Below are 21,046 nucleotides of genomic sequence, written 5' to 3' on the forward strand. Positions count from 1 at the left end.
TAGGGTCGGGTGGGGAAGAATTACGGCCACAGTAAAAGGATACTTAGAGATTATTGGTCTGACTACTTCATTTTATAGATGTAGATGAGGAAACTGCTCAGCGAAATGAGGTGACTTGTCCAAGATCACATGCAAGGAAAGAAGATGCCAACATTTAATAAGAAAATATTTACTATATGTCAGACACTATGCCACATACTTAGGTCATTGTCATATTTAATAATCACAATCACTAACTCAATTTTAGTATTTTATAAATAAGGAAACACACTCCGAGAGGCTAAATTGCACAGAATTAAATAGCTAGGAGACGGCAAGGGGGCGTCAAACATAGGTCTTCTGAGTCCCGATATTTTGATCTTTTCATTATATCACATTGTTGGATAATTTTCTGATTTCACCTATTTTAAGTTGGAGGAGTAAGAAAGAGTAGAATGGGCTGCTCCCTTACCTCCTATTAGGGTGAGGAAGAGTTAGAATATATGCAGAAAACCAGCAAACTGAGAGGTCCAGAGAGCGGATTAAGACAGGTGCCCTTGTTCCTAGAATCTGTCAGACTGGGTTCCTCTGAGTACTCTTGCAGACACACACACTACACATTCTTTGTCAGTTGACCATCATGCCATTTTTACCTAAGAGAGGTTATACTAATTCTCCCCCCACCCCCTGAAATCAAGGATGAGGAAATACAAGCCAGAAGAAAATGAATGAAATGCATTTGATGAGATGAAAGTTAGAACCTGGTGGAAAACAAGGTGAGTGGAAAACCTGTGGGTGGTTAAGACATAGGAAATTTGAAAAGGGGGCACAATCTATTGGGCTAAATATATCTACTGATGGTGGAGGGATTCTTAAGTTAAAGAATTTGAGAATAGACATAGGGAAGGCTGGGGGAAATGGAAGCATGTCAACTGTCTTAAAACCTTGAGGACACAGGACACTTGCCTTTTCTTCTACATCACAGTTGGTCAGTTGGACTCCTGGGAAGAAGGTGGGTGGAACCTCTAAGTATCCCCCAGAGAGCATCATAGCTATAATTAGCATCACCCTCCCTCCCCATTACTCATTCCCCACACCCCACACCCCTTGGTAGAAGAGACAAAACAGACTTCTGAACACATTTATTTGATATGTCAAGTGGAAAGAGGAGTGATTTAGGGTTATTCCCCACTTCTACCTGTGTGTTGTTGGTGGGGAGTCATAAACTGACCCATCCCTCCTGGGAAAATGAGACAACCTGTTTGTATGGGTTGGAGCACAGGGTGGGAATAAAAAGCAGGAAATTGAGAAGTAAAGCTGAGAAGGAAGGGCAGCAGCAGAACTCAGGCTGGGCATTGCTGCAGGAAACCCCCAAGGAGAGTAAAGAAGATATCCTGAGCAATGGTTAGGACTGGAAGCAGGATGTGAACAAGGAGTCAGACTTGGAAAAAGAAGGAAAACCTGAAGAATGAGGTGAAATATTCATGAAGAGGGTAGAGTGTGTGAAATCATGGCTGAGTTGTAGGGCATAATTGGAAAGCAAGGGATTGCTTCCATAGGAGGGCAAAGAGATTGGAGACTACCCATAAGTAGGGGGCCCCTATTGCTTCTGAACAAAATGCAAGTGAGTTTGGGACCCATTTGGGGCCCCAGCATAAGTGGCCATATATGTGCTGTGCCTGTGGGTGTGGACACAAGTAATTCTCATATGCATGTGAAGTGACCAGGGCATAAATGTATGTGTCTATAAGCCCAGTAAATAGAGTACTTACCCTTCCCTGCGAATAGAGTAACTGTGCCTGTAGACACGGTTGCCCACGTGTGCGTGCACTGTGCCCAGGAACACATGTAAAAGACCCTATGTCCATGGTTATGTGTGTGAGCTGGTTCTCCTACCTGTCCCATCAAGGCCCTGATCCTCACCCTCCTGGCTCCTCTCACTCCTCTCAGCGTCCTGGCTCCCCTGGCCCGCCTAGACTCTGGAAGCCCCCTAGCAGGCGGATCTGTTCCGTCTGCATGGAGTGGCGCCTCACCAATTTGCGCTTGGTCCTGGGAGAACCTGGCGCCCCCGCCTGGGGAGGAGCGGGCAGCGAAGGCGCGCGACATCCAGGTAGGGGGCGAATGTCGGGGATAGGAGGGTGGGGGCTGACGTTGAGCGGAGGTAGGAAACCTGGCCGCGTTTGCGAGATGTGGTCCAGAAGCAACGTTCCGGAGCCCCTCCGCTCCAGCAGCCCTGGGCTCCGCCTTCTCCCACTAAGCGGAGACACAGCCCCAGGCAGACTTTCCTGGGACTGGCGTGGGGAAGCAGCTGAACCTGCCAGAGGGAGAGTCAGTGGGGAGGCGCTGTATCGGCGGCGCTCCAAAGACGGGCGGCAGCACTCCGGCGAGTCAGGACAAAGATTTCCAGGAGCATCGATCTCCACCGGCTCCATGCGGCTCAGTTTTTGCTTCAGCCCTGAAGGAGGACCAGACTCCTGAGCTTCTGGCGCAGTGTTTCTGCGTGAGAGGGGACCCCCACCCGTCACTTCCTCCGGGCCCTCGGTGCTGTGACGTCTGGAAAGACGGGGTCGACAAGCCAGGGTCAGGCCGTTGAATTCGGAGGTCAGGCGCTCAGTCCCCAGCCTCCCTTCCGTGGGCGGGACGGGGGGAGGAGGAATCACTAGGCCCCACGGCTCGGAGTTGAGCCTTTTGAGTGGTTTTGGAGGGTGACGGGGTGGTTTGGGGAGCGGCTCAGAAGGGGAAGCGTCATCGGGGGGCTTAGGAAGAGGGAATTCAAATACGTCTCGCTTCTCCTCTTCTTCCTGGGTGCGAGGGGATAACAAACCCTGTCCTCCTCCTGAAGTCTGCAGTTGGATTTCCGAAGGTGACGTGCAGACCCCAGGGCCAGGAGGAGAGGGAGCGGGGTCCTCCACCCCCGGGGATGGTGGGGAATTGAGATACTGCCGGGTCTTCTTGGTGCCGGAGGGCGAGGTGTCGGTGGTGATGATGATGACCTCCGTGCCCTTGGCCTTACAGGCGTCCAGCAGCGTGGCAAGGGTCTCTCGGTCCCCACGGTCCAGGGCGTGGACTAGTGCCGAGGCGCCCGTGTGATCTCGAACTGAAGGGTCTGCGCCATGGGCCAGGAGCAGCGAGGCTACTGCGGCTCCCCCACCGCCAGCGCAGGCGTGCATGAGCGCTGTACGCCCTAGGCGGTCTGCGATGTTTGGGTCTGCGCCTTGCTCCAGAAGGTAGCGTACCATACGCGCCTTGTTCTGGGGGTCATCGTAGCGGGCCCGACAAGCCGCCATTAACGCAGTCTCCCCCTGGGCATCACCCTCATTAACGTAGGCACCTCCCTCCAGAAGCAAACGGGCCAAGCGTAGTTTACCCTGACCCACGGCCCGAAGAAGAGCGTGGCCCTCGGTATGCAGCATAGCTGCGGCTGGGATAAGAGCACTGATGGAGCCCCGACTGGCACCTGCCGAGGAAGGCTAGGGGTGTGGGGGTGGCGGCTGGAAGAGGCCTCAGGGCTCACTGGCGAAACCAATTCCTGCGAGAAAGAGAGAGATCTTATCTACGGATTCAGGCAGGGAAGCTTAGGCACTGGTGGAAGGACCCGGTGTGGGGCGGAGGAGATCTCCACTGCTAGACACACAGTCCTTCCTCTTAACTCCTGCCTTGAGCCGCGCCCTCCCCCCAGAGCATGCCTGAGGAGGTTGGAAGGGTGCACCCGCATTAGAGGACGAGCACGTACTTGCACGCTCAGAGATACCCGCACCTCCACCCTCACCCCACGGCTTATCAGACCTTTCCAGCATCCCCCTTTTCTTATCTACACTTAGAATCCCCCTTTCTAGGATGCTGAATGCCACCCACCCACGCACATGCACTCATTCCACACATTCCCATTCCTAACCTCTTTTAGGTTGCCACAGCCCCATAAATTGAGGGGGGGGGGGCAGCTTGCATTTGGGACCTAAAACGGGTGGGGGAAATTGGGGGTTTCTTTTGCCCCTGCTGTGTTCCCCATCACTTCTTGCTCTTTCGCCTCCCAGGCTGCGCGCCCAAATACCTGAATGTCTGCAGAATCTCCGCCTGGCCAGGACTCAGGCCAGGGCCACCTGGCAGCTGGGATGATGGAGCCGGGTTCCCGGGGGCCCACATGGCGTGGGGGGTGGTACCCGATTCCTTTGGTGTCAGTATCTGCGCCTGGGTACCAGTTCCTGGTCCCTCCTCCCGGTGCGCCCCGGGCACAGTGCCGGCTGGGGAGGAGAGAAGCTGGGGTGGGGTGCGGGTGGGGGGAGTTCGAAAGGCGGAGCTCTGCCTTGCTATTTATAACCTAGTTTCTTCGGGTGGGGGCGTCGGGCACCAAACCATTCCCCCACCAATGCAACATAAACCCTCGAAACCTAGAGGCTCCAGTCTTGATTGTCCTTACTTAGCTGACCTCCCCTCGGTCCCAGCAAATCTAAATGTTCCTTAGGAGATTTCTCCGCGACCCAGACTGAGACCAACCCAATTCTTCCTTGAGCTTCAGCAGATCTCCATTCTTGCCTGTGGTGTTTCTGCGCGCTTGTGCGCCAGACCAGACCTACCTACCACACACGGCACAGGACACACTGTGCAGAGGGGTGGAGAGAGGCGACTGGGATCCACAGCCGGAGCCATACTGTGCAGAGTGTCAAGAGATCTGGCTGGTTTCTCATAGTTTAAATGTCAGGGAGAGCTGGAGTCAAACACATCCTCTTTCCACACCCCGTCCCCCCACCCTCCCAAACAGAGCACACGGCATACATAAACTTGGCTCTCAGCTCCCTTGTACAGACCTCTTAAATAAGCATGAGGAGGGCGGATATTTTGGGTCATTTTGAAAAAGAGCCAGGGGGCATTCCTAGATGCCTCCTCCGCATATTCTTGGGGGTGGGGGGAGGGTAGAAACGGGGCAGAGAGGAGAGCAAACCTTGTAACACATCCTATCTCACTGCATCTCTTTACTCTGTCTTCCTTAGACTCGTTATTTTTAAAATTATGGTTTTATTATTTATTGATTGATTTTTAGATAGAGGAAGAGAAGTGTCGATTTGTTGTTCCACTCATTGGTTGATTCTTGTATGTACCCTAACTGGGGACAAACTGCAACTTTAGCATATGGGGGTCGACGCTCTAACCAGCTGAGCTACCTGGCCAGGGCCTACACTCATTGTTTTTTCATTTTGCTTAAAGTGTCTGTCCAAATCGCTCCTTAAATTTCTTTTCCTTACCTGTCACAATCGGTTTCTCTGGTCTCTGCCTCTCCTTGCCACCTGCCCTGTCTCCATGGTTACCATAGCTTCCATTTGCATGTTTTAGGAATGAATTTGTGTCCAGCTGGAAGGTATCAGGGAAAATAGGGGATGAAGAAAATATCCCAAGGATTTGGGAAATTCACCTGAGATAATTCAGAAGCCGGAGGCCACCAGCCACAAAATACTAAAACTAATGTTCCTGGAGAAAGGGGAGAGAGAAAACATTTGCAGGGAAGCTACCCATTTTTACTAGCTACCATTTATTGGACACCAACTATGTGTCAGTACTTTAAATACATTATTTCCAATCCTCAAAACAATGCTAGAAGGAAGGAATTATCTTCTTGTTGTAGATGTAGAAACAGAGACATAGTAAAGTTGAGCAAGTTCTCCAAAGCCTCACAGCTCTGTTTCTGTACTATTCCAAAAGCTGGGCCCTTGCCGCTACCCATACAGCCTTCCTTTCAAGTCCAGAGGCTTACTCTTACGGTCATTTTCTCTGACATTTGGGATATTCTTGACTCACTCCTAGATTTTATCACCACACGGAACTCTTTCCTTGTGTGTGTGTGTGTGTGTGTGTGTGTGTGAGTGTGAAAGCAGAACTCCTCTACTCACTGTGTTCCCTTTACCAAGGGCTAGGAGCAGCTGGAAGGTAGTGAAAAATGCAGGAAACACTCACTGGGCTTCTGCCCTGCCTCCCCAGCTCCTAACCCTTCCTTCTCCAAACCTTTTTGTCATCTTCTCACAGACATGGCAGCAACCCACAGAAAAAAAATTTTAAGTAAATAATTATTCATTGGTGGTACTATAGGGAAGCAGAGTAAGATTGAAGGGAAGGTTGGAGTAATGGCGAAGAGGCCAAGCTGTGAAGCCAGTCACAAAAAGACTGATCTCTAATGAGTAGGTTTCATAAGGGTTTATTTCTCTGTGGGAGCTCCCTCAACAGTCCGTCGGGAAGATCTGAAGTTAGGTTCTCTCTGTAATCTCTCGCTGGCCAGTGGCTCCTCCGTCTGGGATGAGATCGTAAATAAATAACGGAGCCTTGGTTGATTCTCTAACCCCATCTCTCTCCGATTCAGGCTCCCTAGGCCTGGGTTCCGGCTGACTCCCTCCCTTCTTCTCTTTTTCAGCTTCAAGTGGGCGGACCTCCCTCTGCTTCACCTAGATTGGCGGGGAGAATTCACCAATGGGGAGCTCTAGGAGGAGGACCTAGAACAGCAGCGGCTTGAGGAAGAGGAGCAGATTTCAAGTTGGCAGCGGTGTGGGCTCCATGTGGGGGAGGGGTAGCAGGTAAGGCTTGGTCCTGGTGGTTCTGACCTGGTTCCGTCCACATTTCCTGTACTAGTTCACCAGGGCCAAGATGCAAGATAAACAAAGGTTTTTGGCAGGCCCGTTGGGTCGGCTCTCTGGGTCTCTTACCCTTTTCTCTTCTGGGTTCCCATTACTATATTGATTAGTATATCAGAAAACGGTTTTCTGATATAGTCTTTTGCGTATCGGCAAGAAATTTTAAAGCAAAAGTGAAAGAAAAAGACTCACTCTCGTATTCCTGACTTTGCAATAGCGTCAGCTTTCCTCGAATCTATTAATAGTATTTCCCTAAGAGGCTGACAGACTTTCGTTATCAATCAAGCTGAAAGGTTACTTACTTTCTACTTGTAGGTTCCCTGAACCACCGTTTTTTTGTGTTGTTTTTTTTTGCAGAATTAATTGTTCCTCTGTCAGATGATAGCATTTTGTGCATACCTCTATTAGAGTACTTAGTGCACCCTGCCTCTTTAATGTTTCTATTCTTCTCAGAATATAAGATTTTGTAGGGCAGATTCTTAATGCACAGTGCCTGCTAAAGGTTAATTAAATGGAATTGATTGGGGATGCAGAATTTAAACTCCTAATGTAATTATGGAACAATTAATAAAAGATAAAATATAATACAGTATATAATTAAGGTCTCTTAAAATTAGTCATTCATAATATAGTAATTGCTCCCACAGTTCAGAGAAAACTAGAAAGAATGGGATGGTGAGGGGATGTTTTGTGAATCTTAAGGCCTTGAGTTTGAAAGAAACCTTAGAAATCATTTTATCATTCAGCACATATTTACTGAGCATCTACTATATGCCAGACAGTGGTAGATAATGGGGATCATACTTCCTCTGATAAACGATATATAGTAAATTGTTATTGAGCTTCTATTTAATTGTCTTTAGTCAAAGAACTCTATCTCACCTGGCAGGTCCTTCCACTTTTTGATATTTGTTCTTCAATTAATACCTAACAGATATTCTAAACAAATATATACCTCAAAAATGCATTCTACCCTTCCATTGTATAAGAGGGAGTAGTTCTAGTATTCTTAAAATAAAGAATACTATCATTCTTGTTTTCTGATTATAGAAGTAACATTCTAGAAATTTAGAATCACATAAATATATAAAGAAAAGTATCCATTATTTCATGACCATGATGTAGGGATAACCATTATTATTATTTTAATATGTATCCTTTCAATTTCTTCTCTGCATGTATACATCTGTATGTGTGTATATATATTACACAAATAAGGCCATGCAATAAATGCATTTTTATATCATATTTTCCCCACTTTATATTATATTGTGATTTTTTGCCTTTAAATATTATTTGAAGTAATTTTATGGCTATATAATGGTCTAAAATGGATACTTTGAACTTTTTTTTAAAAAGATTTTGTTTACTCACTTTCAGAGAGAGGGGAAGAGAAGGAGAGAGGGAGAGAAATATCAATGTGTGGTTGCCTCTCACACACCCCATACTGGGGACCTGGCCTGCAGCCCAGGCATGTATCCTGAATTGAATTGAACTGAACTGAATTGAATTGAACCGAACTGAACTGAACTGAATTGAATTGAATGGGAACTGAACCAGTGACTCTTTGGTTCACAGTCTGCACTCAATCCACTGAGCTACACCAGCTAGAGTGGTATTTTGAACTTTTTAAGCCATTCTTTTTTGTTACTTCAGAAGTTTTGCTAATATGGATAGCTCTTTGATGAACATCCTTCAACTTACATCTCTGACTATATACCTGATTTCTTTATGATAGATTTTAATTTTTATTTATTTATTTTTATTTTATTTTATTTTTATTTATTTTTAGAGAGGGAAGGGATGGAGATAGAAAGAGAGAGAGAGAAACATCAATGTGCGGTTGCTGGGGGCTGTGGCCCACAACCCAGGCATGTGCCCTGACTGGGAATCAAACCTGCAACACTTTGGTTCGCAGCCCGCGCTCAAGATTTTTATTTTTTAAAAGATTTTATTTATTTACTTTTAGAAAGAGGGGAAGGGAGGGAGAAAGAGAGGGAGAGAAACATCAATGTGTGAGAGATACATCCATCCATCGGTTACCTCTCACACACCCCCAGCTGGGGACCTGGCTTGAAACCTGGGCTTGTGCCCTGATTGGGAGTCGAACTGGTGACCTTTCAACTTTGCAGGCCAGTGCTCAATCCACTGAGCCACATCAGCCAGGATTAGGCTAGATTTTTAAAATAAGATTAGTGTACTAAGTATATGGACATTAAAAAAAGGCTGTTGACCTAAGTGGTCAAATTGCTCCCTTAAAAGATTGTGTTCCAGTGAAATATGATCATGAGTGTCCATCTCAACAAAACTCATGACAGCATGATTATTATTTAAATCTTTGTCAATTTGACAGATAAAGCATGGCTTTATTCTTTATTCTTTTGTCAGTTGTCTATTCATGTCCTTTGCACGTTTATTTTTTGAGGATGATTTTTTTCTATTTGGACTTCCATGGATTCTAATGTAATGAGTGTTAACTCCTTGTCTTATTACAAATATAGAAAAGCTTAAACATTAGAGTGCCCTAGGCCTCAGTCCCTGAATTTCTTAGAACAGTGCCTGCACATAGTAAGCACTCAGTAAATATTTATTGAATGAATTAAGATGGTTTTATTTTTATTTTTCCCACTTTACAGATGAAGAAACAGGTTTAGAGATTTTAAATACATTGTTCAAGGTTATATACCTGAGAAATGGCAGAACTGGGGTTCAAATCCATGTTCTTATCCACTACATGTACAGCCATCCTTAAATTTGATGTAATTGTTTTTCTGTATGTTTTGTTGCAACCAGTTATGCATAATTGGGAATAAGTATAAAGTATGTGAAATGTAGTTTTAGGGGAAGGAGAATGCAGAGGTGGACATTAGGGAGGGTTGATATCAAAGAGGAGTAGTTTTGGACCAGATTCTGGGAGACTTTAAATATCTTCAAGAATTGAGACTCAGTCACAATTTTAAATCTAAGAGACTCATTGTAATTACTGAACTAAGTGGGGTAGAGATGGATGGGTTGGTTTCTCAAACACCAGTTTATTACCTGAATTAAATAAAATTGTGTTTTCTTTTACCCCACTTCTTTAGGAGTCACTTGGTAGATATGTGCAAATGGAGTTAGATTTATCTAACCTCAAAACCCATGGTCTTTTCCTGACTCCTCACTCCTTTGCAATCAAAACGGCTCCCATCTCCACTGCTAGAACTGTATCTGTCAAGTGGAAAGAGACCTACGGCAGCTGATTAGAGTGTTCTTTCCCTTGAAAGGGTGTGAAGATGTGGTGATGAATTCTTACTTCTTCTCCAGGATGCGTGAGACTTCCTCTCTCCCTTAATATGCTTTCAGTCAGATTACAATTAAATCTATTAACAGCCATTTTTTTCTTCACATTTTTTGTGGTAGTTGGACTTGAAACTTCCTCAGACACATTTTTTTACCCTTTCCTTCCTGCTATGTATTAGTCTCATCTGCTATTGTTAGTATATATTTTTAAATTTAAATTAATATTTTCTCTAATTACAAAAATAGTACCTATTCAGTATAGAAGAAAATCTTAAAATACAAATAACACCCACCCCCAAAAAAACAAACAAAAAGAAAGCACACCTCAAATTAACCAATGTTAATTTTGGTGTATATGAAGGGGGAACCCCCTAAAACCCCAGAATTATCTTCTGGAGGGCTTTGTAGTTCAGGCTTCCCCTGCTAGGTAGTATTCTAGGAACCCCTCTGTATCAGTGTACCAGCTGGTGGTGGTGTGAAAGGCTGAGTTCCCACTTAAGTGAATTTTTTTTGAAGACTCTTTTCACACATTTGCCCATCTCATGATGGGTGATTTATGAGCACACCTGCCCACACTATGCTGAGTGTTCATCAGTTTTTGACCAAAAAACGGTGTCCCAGCCTTGCTGTTCACCCAATATTGCCCCTGAGTGACTCTTTTGTTTCCTCATATTAAAAGTCCTCAAAGGGAAGTGTTTTGCTGACATGGAAAAGGTGAAACAAAAAATGGCAGAAGCACTAAAAGGCATCAAAATCGGTTAAAAAACTGTTTTGAGCTGTGGAAAAAAGTCTCACTAGGTGTATTGCATCAAATGGAGACTACTTTGAAGGTGACTAATGTTTAAACATGTAAGAATAAATACACAATATTTTATAAATAAATTCTGGGGGTTTTGGGTCCCCCTCATATCCTTTAAGAACATTTTTATTTATATAGGGGTATGTGTATAAATTCCTTTATAAATATTTAAAACTCATTTTTACCAACTAATCTTTTGTAAAATGCCCTTCATTGAGCCATATATTTCTTGTCTAGAGAATTTGTTGGATATCAATTGAAGAACAAATATCCAAAAATAGAAAGACCTGCAAAGTGAAATAGGGGATTCTCTCACTAAAGATAATTTGAATAACATTTCAATAAATCAAATAAAGATAATGAATAACAATTTGCTAATTATGGTTTATCAGAGGAAGGATGCAAATCTAGAATAGAAGTTTCACTATGATCCCCATTATCTGACATTGTGTCTGGCATATGGTAGCTGTCCAGTAAATATTTGTTGCATGAATAAATGCATGATTTCTAAGAGTTCTTCCAAACCTGAGACCTTGTGATTTATATTTATAAAGCCTCCTCTCAGCATCACAGACCTAGTTTTCTCCCTTCTCTGGACTGTGGGGACAATTACATTATAAATCACTAATTTAAGAGATCTTAATTATATATCTGTATTATTTCTACTGTTCTCTAACATGTTATTAGTATGTACCCTTAATATGATGTGATGAAATGGCACTTTACCTCTGTGATTCTCCTCCCCAAAACCAATAACCCCAGTCTATCAGAAGAAAAACATCAGACAAATTCCAGCAGAGGAGCATCCACTCATGTACCTGACCAGTACTCTTTAACACAGTCAAGGTAATCAAAAACAAGGAAGAATCTGAGAAACTGTGAATTTCAAATTGCTCCTCAAGCTTTTTAAAAGATTTTATTTGTTTATTTTTAGGAGAGAGGGAAAGGGAGGGAAAAAGAGAGGGGAGAAACATCAGTTTCTCAGTCCAGTTGCCTCTCACACACCCCCAACTGGGGACCTGACCCTGCAACCCAGGCATGTGCCCTGACTGGGAATTGAACTTGCGACCCTTTGGTTTGCTGGCTGGCACTCAGTCCACTGAGCCACACCAGCCAAAGCATCAAGTTTCTTTAAAACAGATTTTATTTCTTAAAACAATCTTGATTTATAGAAAAATTGAACAGATAGTAGGGTTGTTTCTTATATAGGGTTGTTCCCTGGCACACAGTTTCCCCTATTATTAACATCATATGTTAATATGGTACATTAGTTATAAGTTTGAAAGCATACTGATATAATGTAATTATTTAAGGTCATTCTTGATTCATATTTCCATAGTTTTACCTACTGTACTTTTTCTATTCTAGGATTCCATCCAGAATACCATTCTACATTTACTTGTCATGTCCCTATTATGTGTGTATATATGTACGTACACATGGAAATGAAGTTAAAAGGATACATATTAAAATATTAATAACGGGGATCCTGGCCAGGTTACTCAGTTGTTTAAACCTGATAATGCCACGGTTGCAGGTTTGATCTCTTAGCAGAGCACATACAAGTCGCAACCAATGAATGCATAAATAAGTAGAACAACAAATCAATGTTTCCCTCTCTCTCTCTCTCTCTCTCTCTCTCTCTTTTCCTCCCTTCCTTTCTCTCTTTAAAATCAAAAAATAAAAAATATTAATAATGATTGTTACTATATGGTGGTCATCATGAAATAATAGGTATTTTTCTTTATAGTTTTATGTGTTTCCAAGTTTTCTAGAATAAGTGTATATTAGTTGTATAATAAGAAAACAAAGAGGATGGTGTTTTTTATTTTTAAGAATGCTGCCACTCGGACAGCTCTCTCTCTTTTACAGTAGAAGAGTGGACCTTCCTTGTTTTTGGTGACTTTGACTGTGTTAAAGAGTACTGGTCAGGTATATGATAGGATGCTCCTCTGCTGGAATTTGTCTGACATTTTTCTCCTGATTAGACTGCGGTTATGGATTTGGGTGATGAGGATCACAAAGGTAAAGTGGTAAAGTGACATTTTTTAAATATATTTTATTGATTATGCTATTACAGTTGTTCCATTTTCCCCCCTTCACTCCCCTCTACCCTGTATACCCTCTCCCACCCATATCCCCCCCTTTAGTCATGTCCATGTGTCATACTTATAAGTTCTTTAGCTTCTATTTTTCCCATACTATTCTTACCCTCCCGCTGTCTATTTTCAACCTACAATCTATGCTACTTATTCTCTGTACCTTTTCCCCTTCTCCCCTCCTCCCACTCCCCTGTTGCTAACCCTCCATGTGATCTCCATTTCTGTGGTTCTGTTCCTGTTCTAGTTGTTTGCTTAGTTTCTTTTGGTTTTGCTTTAGGTGTGGTTGTTAGTAATTGTGAGTTTGCTGTCCTTTTACTATACTTGTTTTTTCTTTATCTTCTTTTCTTAGATAAGTCCCTTTAACGTTTCATAAAATAAGGGCTTAGTGATGATGAACTCCTTTAACTTGACCTTATCTGAGAAGCACTTTATCTGCCCTTCCATTCTAAATGAAAGCTTTGCTGGATAGAGTAATCTGGGATATAGGTCCTTGTCTTTCATGACTTGGAATATTTCTTTCTAGCCCCTTCTTGCCTGTAAGGTCTCTTTTGAGAAATCAGCTGACAGTCTGATGGGAACTCCTTTGTAGGTTACTGTCCCCTTATCTCTAGGATTCTCTCCTTCATTTTTACCTTGGCTAATGTAATTATGATGTACGTTGGTGTGTTTCTTCTTGGGTCCAACTTCTTTGGGACTCTCTGAGCTTCCTGGATTTTCTGGAAGTCTATTTCCTTTGCCAGAATGGGGAAGTTTTTCTTTATTATTTGTTCAAATACGTGTTCAATCTGTTGCTTTTCCTCTTCCCCTTCTGGTACCCCTATGATTCGGATGTTGGAACATTTAAAGGTGTCCTGGAGGTTCTTAAGCTTCTCCTCGTTTTTTTGAATTCTTATTTCTCCACTCTTTCCTGTTTGGTTGTTTTTTTCTTCCTTCTGGTCCACTCTACTGTTCTAAGGCCCAGTTTCCTTCCCATCACTATTGGTTCTCCGTGCATCTTCCTTCATCTCTTTTATGGTAACCTGCATTTTTTCATGTAATTTGCTCCCAAAATCAACCAACTCTGTGAGCTTCCTGATCACCAGTGTTTTGAACTGTGCATCTGATAGATTGGCTATCTCTTCGTCGCTCAAAAGGATAAGCCCTGGGTCATTGATCTGTTCTTCTGTTTGAGACATCTCTCTCTCTCTCTCTCTCTTTTTTTTTTTTTTTTGGTCTGGTTGCTCCTGTTACAGTGAGGGGCGGAGCCTTAGGTGTTCACCAGGGCTGGGTACCCCAGTCGCTAGATTGTGATGTTGTATGTGGAGGCGGGGGCAGGAGGGAACAATGGCGGTAGCTCTGCTCTCCTGGGACCCCAGTCCCTTCCCTGGGATCCTGGGCTGCATGCTCTGCCCCAGTCCACAATCGCCGCCTCACTGGGTCCGCCAGCTGCTGCTTGCGTACTCAGGGTCCAACCGCTGTGATCTTGTGCGCCCCAGATGCCTTATGCGTTCCCAGTTGCCCAATGGGCCCACTGCTCTCTGCTCTTCCGCCGAGACCCGTGCTGCAACCCGCGCCCGCCTGGCTGCTCCTCTCTGCCCCTCCTACCAGTCTGGATGAACGGGTCTACCTCAACTTCTTGGCTGTCCATCTTCCATTCAGATAAATTCTCTGTCAGTTCTGGGTGTTATTCTGCCTCTAAATTGTTGTTGTTCTAATCTTGGTTGTGCGTGGAGGTACGTTGCATCCACCTATGCCTCCATCTTGCCGGAAGTCCCCCAAAGTGACATTTTCATTTCAGTATTAAGGTACCTTAATTTAACATGAATTAATATTGTTGATACTGACCTTGGTCTCCTGACTAAAGTAGTATTCATCCAGTTCCTCCATTGTAAAGTTACTATTTTCCTTTAAAAATTGTATTGGACAAAATTCCTTATATACAGCCCACACTTAACGAGAGGGGAGTTCTACCCTCTGTCTTTAGAGAAGTCTACATAGTGTATTTGGAATTCTGCATGAGATATTTGTCTTTTCTCTGTCGTGTATTAATTTATTCAATCATTATTTATAGTAGTATGAACTCATGGATTTTATACTTTTTTTTATTGGATACTTTTGTGTTGTAATCCAATACTACTTTATTTTATTGTTGAAACTGTCCTGACTTTGGCCATTGGGAGCTCTTTCATTGGACTCTTATGCTTCTTTGACATAGCCCCATTAATGTGTGTGTGTTATTGTGTTTTATTTATTTATTTTTAGCACTTTTGTACTTTCTGGCACTAGAAGATCCTTAAGTCTCGTCTTGTGTATTTACTGCCTCAATCATGTCTCTAAGAAGCCTTGATTCCTTGTATTGGAAAATGGTATTAGAAACCAAGGTCTGGGTGCTAGATGTGTTTCTTCCTTCTGGGGTATCATTTCTTTCAAGTTTCTTTTCATTTGATGACTTTATCCCCCATTCTAGTAGCTTCTGACTGTCCCTTCAAGACTGATGATGACAAGAGGCAGAGTTCATTTCAGTAGCAGGAGGAACTTTCAATTCATCAGAGTTGATCACAGTGGAATGGGCTGCCATGGGGGAGAATGAACACCCTCACCTTAAAAAAAAAGTTTTATTTATTTATCTTTAGAGAAGGGAAGGAAGGAAGAAAGAGAGGGAGAGAAACATTGACCGGTTGTCTCTCATAGGTGTTGTGTCTGAGAACTGAACCTGCAGTCCAGACATGTATTCTGACCCGGAATCAAACCAGATGCCTTTCGCTTTGTGGGATGACACCCAACCAACTGAGCCACACCAGTCAGGGCTGACCACCCACTCTTTAGGCAAATGTCACAAGAAGCAGAATAACTTAACAACTTGCAGAGTGGAGTACTACGCTGTAAGGGGGTTTGCACTAGATAACTCTGTAAATCCTTCTTATTCTAAGTTCTGTGCTTCTAGGTGGTGTTTATAAAGATCAATTTGATTGTAATGGTTCCCTTTTCCCACTCTCACCTCCTGCTACTGACAGTGAGACTGATGACTTACTCTGTGCTTACACAGTGCCTGGCACACTACTTTTTTATGGTATGTGCTTAATAAATGCTTTATTGAAATGCATTAAATTGGATTGAATTGGGGCCTGGTTAGGTTTGGAATGTTAGGGAGGGAAAGAATTAAAAGGTCATATATAGATATGCAGATGGTGATAAACATCAAATTATCTTAGGGATGTAGGGAAGTTTTATCCAAGGATTTTATCACTTTCCCTTGTGCTACAGTTACACTATATTGCAATTATCTGTCCTGTTGAGACCATGTCTCATCCATTGTTTATATTTCCAGAAATACCCTGCCTGGCACATGCATTCTTAATCAAAATTTGTTGAATTACACAGGCTTTTAGGTCCCAGGGAAAAGGATTGTCTTATACCTCCCTGGCTTCCTATCCATTCTACTGTACTTTTTCTCTTTGTTTTTGTCTTTCCCAGGTTTTTCTCACTGGATCTCTGAATTCTGAGGCCCCCTCCACCATGGCAAGCCGGGGTGGGGGCCGGGGCCAGGGTCGGGGCCGGGGCCAGTTGACCTTCAATACAGAGGCTGTGGGCATTGGGAAGGGGGATGCTCTGCCGCCATCTACCCTGCAGCCTTCTCCACTCTTCCCGGTGAGTGTCTGTCCTCCATTCTCAAGCCTCCCAAGTGCCCCTGACTGTATATGATCCTGGATTTCTCCTGGGCCATCACAAAACCATCGTCATCTTGCTTCTCCCTGTCTCTATGCACCTAGCTTGCATGGGATGTTTTCAAGGCAAGAAATGTCTACCCTTACTTCTCATAACCCCAGCTCCTCAGCTTTCAAAATGCTGTGTTATGAGCCTCATTAGCTTTTGGTCCTTTGCTCAGTAGGAGCATTGGATTGAATGGGGGGGACACAACCTCCTGGATTTGTACTCCAGCATTTTCTCCCTGGACTGACCACTGACCCTGCCTCCTTAGCCATTGGAGTTCTACCCAGTGCCTCTGCCCTCAGGAGAGGAAGGGGAATATGTCCTGGCACTGAAGCAGGAGCTACGAGGGGCCATGAGGCAGCTCCCCTACTTCATCCGGCCAGCTGTCCCCAAAAGAGGTCAGTTGGAATGTTCTGAGTGCCTTCCATGAGCAGTGCCTTATATTCAGCACTGATGGGGGCCAGAGATGCCAGAAGAGGCACAGGAAGCTCACTGTCTAACTCAGAAGATCATAATAATTATCTCTGAATTCGAAATGCATGACAGTATCCATGGTTTGTTTTGTGTCTCTTGATAGTTTGGGACAGTAGGACGTTAAGTATTAAGACACCCATTTTACATGTGTAAATGGAATGATGTATGAAATTTTTAACACTGTAGTTATTATAGGCATCAACCAATCAGAAGGGGGACAGGTGTTGGGTCTCTGAGGCACCCTGCTAACTAGTACCCTGCTAACTTTTTGGGTAGTCGATCATGGAGAAGTCAGGGATATCAGGAGGGACTGGAGAAGGGGGTATACTCAGGAGGTTTGGGATAGTGGATATTTACTAACTGCTGGGAAAGTACAGTATTTCAGGATATTGGCGACTGGTGCCTTCCTACTGAAGCCCTAGAAGCTGGAGCTCATAAGTTAGCCCCATTAACAAGGAGTAAAGGGAAGACAGAAACTCTGATTTTTTGCTCTCTAATATACTTTTTACTGTATCACATTACCTCTTGATATAGTCATGCTTTTGGGTTAAGGAAGATAACAAAAACATTGTAATTTTAGGTTCTCACTGAAGCTGGCCCCCCTGGGTTCTGGGTTCAGGCTGAAGGGATAATTTCTTAAGTATTGAGAGGGCTAGGCCCTGAGGAGCAACCCTGTCCTAGGCCTCTGAAAGGATAAAACTTTGACCTTGGCCTCTGATCTCTCAGATGTGGAACGTTACTCAGACAAATATCAGATGTCAGGACCGATTGACAATGCCATTGATTGGAACCCTGGTAGGTGCTGGGTCCTTTCATTAACTGCCCTTCTTTCAAATGTTTGATAGACTTCAAGCCACTGGCTATCACCCCATTCACTCTCCTCTGTGTCTGTACCCCCCTGCCCCACTCCATTTAGTATTTCCAAACTGGAGCCTTAGATATGCTAGTAAACACCCTCAGTCTCTATCTAAAAACCTATTAAATAGCCCTCACTTCCTTGGAGACACCCAAGCCAGTTTTGTTCCAAGCAAACTTGACCCAGCCCCTTCCTTCATCACCTTTATCCTGACCCTTATCCTCTCCCTTAAAACTAGTCATTCTACCCTGACTGGTGCAGCTTAGTTGGTTGCCCATTTTGATGGCAAGCCGGGGTGGGGGCCGGGGCCAGGGTCGGGGCCGGGGCTAGTTGACCTTCAATACAGAGGTTGTGGGCATTAGGGCTGCAACACATCCATTGTCCTACAAAGTGAAAGGTTGTGGGTTTGATTCTCTGTCAGAGCACATGTCTGGGTTTGGTCCCCAGATTGATGTTCCTCTTACTCTCTTTCTCCCTCCCTTCCCCTCTCTCTAAAAGTAAATAAATAAAAAATCTTTATGAAAAATAACTCATTCATAGGAGACCCAGGCAGGGTCTTACTTTTTACATTCCCACTGTTCCCAGATTGGCGACGTCTACCCCGGGAGCTAAGGATCCGAGTGAGGAAGCTACAGAAAGACCGTGAGTATACAGTGGAAGAAGAGGAGAAAAGAGATTTCCTTTTTCAACTGGAGGGCCAAGGCTGCTTGTCTGCCCTCCCAATTCCTACCCAAAGCATTGTTGCTGGTTGCCTTGGTGGCCACATGAGGGCAGCAGAGTGATATGGTCTCTGCAGGAAGGTGGGTAGAAAGCTAACAAGGAAGTTTGCTCTCTGATGGTTTACTTTTTGATCTTTTCACCAGGGTCCACCATTCTAGTCCCCAAAAGGCCCCCTAAAACCACAGAATATAAGGAGGAAACAATACAGAAACTAGAGGTAGGAGGAAATGTGCACAACGACCATCTGGCCCCAGATCCATTCCCTCCTCTTTGACCCATGTTTACCTTAATTTTTTCCCTCTGTGAGCTGAGTTGGAATTTGTCTCCCTATTTTTCTTCTTCACATAAGACCCTGGAGAAAAAGGAGGAAGAATTAACTTCAGAGGAAGATGAGGAGAAAGAAGAAGAAGAGAAGGAAGAGGAAGAAGAAGAGGAGTATGATGAAGAAGAACATGAAGAGGTGAAGGGGACCTCTTTCTACCCACAATTCCTATCTCTTGTCCTCATTAGCTCTGGAGATTTCAACTCTGTTCACCAGAGATATTCTCTTCAGAAGATTGGAGGGCTAAAGGAGATAGTGTCCCAAAGGATAGTATCCTCCACGTTATCTGTCTGTAGGCTTTCTTTTTTTTCTTTTTAAGATTTTATTTATTTTTAGACAGAGGGGAAGGGAAGGAGAAAGAGAGGGAGAGAAACATCAATATGTGGGTGCCTCTCGTACACCCCCTACTGTAGACCTGGCCCACAACCCAGGCATGTGCCCTGACTGGGCTTCGAAGTGGCAACCTTTTGGTTTGCAGGCCGATGCCCAATCCACTAAGCCATACCAGCCAGGACTATCTGTAGGCTTTTCTAAAGAGCAAACTACAACTAGCCCCAGCTGGGTAGCTTGGTTGGTTAGAGCATTGTCCCAATATGCCAAGGTTGCAGCTGGGTCAGTGCACATACAAGAATTAACCAATGAATACATAGATAAGTGGAACAACAAATCGATGTTTCTCTCTCCTTTTCTCTCTCTCAAATCAATAAATGACCATTTGAAATAAATAAGTAAATATTAAACTACAACTGGAAGGGATTTCTAGGGCTGGAATGGTGCTATTGGGAGGGAAGGGACCTGGTACACAGGGAGGAAGGAGAATACCAAAAGCATAACTGACTTTTGTTTTCTATTTCAGGAAACTGATTACATCATGTCATACTTCGACAATGGAGAGGACTTTGGTGGTGACAGTGATGACCATATGGATGAGGCTATATACTGAAAAAGGACCCTAAACAACATTCTGGATCTTCATATATTTCTAATTTAAGATACAGAGAGTAACTGTCTCTATTATTTGGTTTTGTGGACAAGGAAATAATTTGCTCTGAGTCCAGATAATCTGTTTGGTCCCTAGAAATAGAAATGGAGAATGACAACAGACGTCTTCTACCCTTCCCCTCCCTCTACCCTTGTACCACTTCTGATATCTTGGAGAAAGGGCAGAGGACCAATGTCTTAATTGTATGAAAGGGTGAAGGGAAGGTCAAAAGAAGAAATGGAATTATTGGATCTGAGACAGCTGTACATATGCCCTTACCCATTTTTTATATAGTTCTTTGTGGAGATAACTGGGGGTGGGAGCAGTTAAGAGGATTAAGGCCAGTTTTATATTTTTAAATAAAATATTTTTATCTGTCTCTGTATTCAGGGTGAGGCCTGATGGGAGAGGGCTGGAGAAATGAAGGGGGTGCTTAGCTGAACCATTCTCTCCTTACCTGTCAGTGTCCAGTGTGATACCCTGGGGATTACAGCCTTCCTATCTTTTGCCCCTTCCCTCCCACCACAATGGTGGGACATATGCTCCCAATCTAGCCCTGCCCAGGAACATTCAGGAAATTCATCTGCAAGGCTGTGAAGAGTGAGTAGTAGGAAAAAATAGCTCACACCCTAAGATCAGCTGACTTCTGAGCCTCTGGTCCTCAGGCCACAGGCACAGGGTTGTGCTTTTTCACATGTGTTCATAGGAACACAGGCCCTCTCTTTCCCACACTTGACCTTGATCTTGTCCATGTTTACAAAGAATGACTGCAGCTATTTTTTGTGGGGAGAGTCAAGAAAGCCAGGTGTGGGAGGAAATAGGGAGGAGGTACTGATTATTCTTCAGCACAGTCACTGTCTTCCAGGCCCTGGAGACCCCACTTTGAAAAATATGTCTGTGCTGGTGGAGCCCCCTGAATATTCTACTCTCCAATTCTAGAAGCCATTGTGTGGTTGAGTTGCAGTTTTTCTTTTGGTTCTTTGTGGAATTTAGTTAGCCTTTCTCTCTTCTGTCTTTGGAGGAAAGAGAAGAGGTGGTGTTGCTTTACAGGACGTAAGGAGGGTGCAGAGGAGGGGGATGACTTAGGGACACTCACAGCTCTGAGAGATGCTTTCTCAGCCACATAGCTCTCGCTTGGCTGAGGTCACTTCCCTATGTTTGATTGGCTTCTGAGGAAGTTCTACAAGAGCTGATGGGTTCCAGTCACTTGACATGCAGCAGTCACAGGC

General features: G+C 44.1%; 2 protein-coding genes across 10 annotated transcripts in view; one reads left to right on the forward strand and one right to left on the reverse strand.

The window, feature by feature from the left end:
* POLR3GL (RNA polymerase III subunit GL) overlaps positions 1-20,692 on the forward strand; it is a 38,173-nt gene extending 17,481 nt beyond the window's left edge. Inside the window, exons 1-9 of one of the 7 annotated variants that reach the window (XM_036015088.1) lie at positions 2,484-2,580; positions 6,377-6,536; positions 16,227-16,400; positions 16,732-16,861; positions 17,664-17,732; positions 18,379-18,435; positions 18,657-18,730; positions 18,863-18,973; positions 19,692-20,692. In XM_036015088.1, coding sequence (XP_035870981.1) covers positions 16,269-16,400; positions 16,732-16,861; positions 17,664-17,732; positions 18,379-18,435; positions 18,657-18,730; positions 18,863-18,973; positions 19,692-19,778 — 660 coding nt within the window. In that variant the 5' untranslated portion in view covers positions 2,484-2,580; positions 6,377-6,536; positions 16,227-16,268 and the 3' untranslated portion in view covers positions 19,779-20,692. Of the gene's footprint in view, positions 1-2,483; positions 2,581-3,081; positions 3,207-6,376; positions 6,537-11,244; positions 11,518-15,534; positions 15,823-16,226; positions 16,401-16,731; positions 16,862-17,663; positions 17,733-18,378; positions 18,436-18,656; positions 18,731-18,862; positions 18,974-19,691 lie in introns of those variants that run through there. The other 6 variants (XM_036015089.1, XM_028503241.2, XM_036015087.1 and 3 more) reach the window with 6 other exon arrangements.
* Positions 17-4,554, reverse strand: ANKRD34A (ankyrin repeat domain 34A). 3 transcript variants are annotated; one of them, XM_036015083.1, is made up of 3 exons: positions 4,031-4,554; positions 2,013-3,508; positions 17-980 (listed from the first exon to the last, which is right to left on the reverse strand). In XM_036015083.1, the coding sequence occupies exons 2-3, from the start codon at positions 3,390-3,392 to the stop codon at positions 969-971; spliced, it is 1,392 nt and encodes a 463-aa protein (XP_035870976.1). In that variant the 5' UTR covers positions 3,393-3,508; positions 4,031-4,554; the 3' UTR covers positions 17-968. The 3 variants fall into 3 exon arrangements, with proteins under 3 accessions (XP_035870976.1, XP_035870975.1, XP_028359040.1); XM_036015082.1 differs by lacking the exon at positions 17-980 and adding an exon at positions 3,875-3,934 and having other exon boundaries at positions 1,106-3,508; XM_028503239.2 differs by lacking the exon at positions 17-980 and having other exon boundaries at positions 1,106-3,508.
* Positions 20,693-21,046: the final 354 nt, after the last annotated feature.

This window comes from Phyllostomus discolor, chromosome 14, assembly GCF_004126475.2.
Source record: "Phyllostomus discolor isolate MPI-MPIP mPhyDis1 chromosome 14, mPhyDis1.pri.v3, whole genome shotgun sequence".
NCBI classification, from domain to species: domain Eukaryota; kingdom Metazoa; phylum Chordata; class Mammalia; order Chiroptera; family Phyllostomidae; genus Phyllostomus; species Phyllostomus discolor.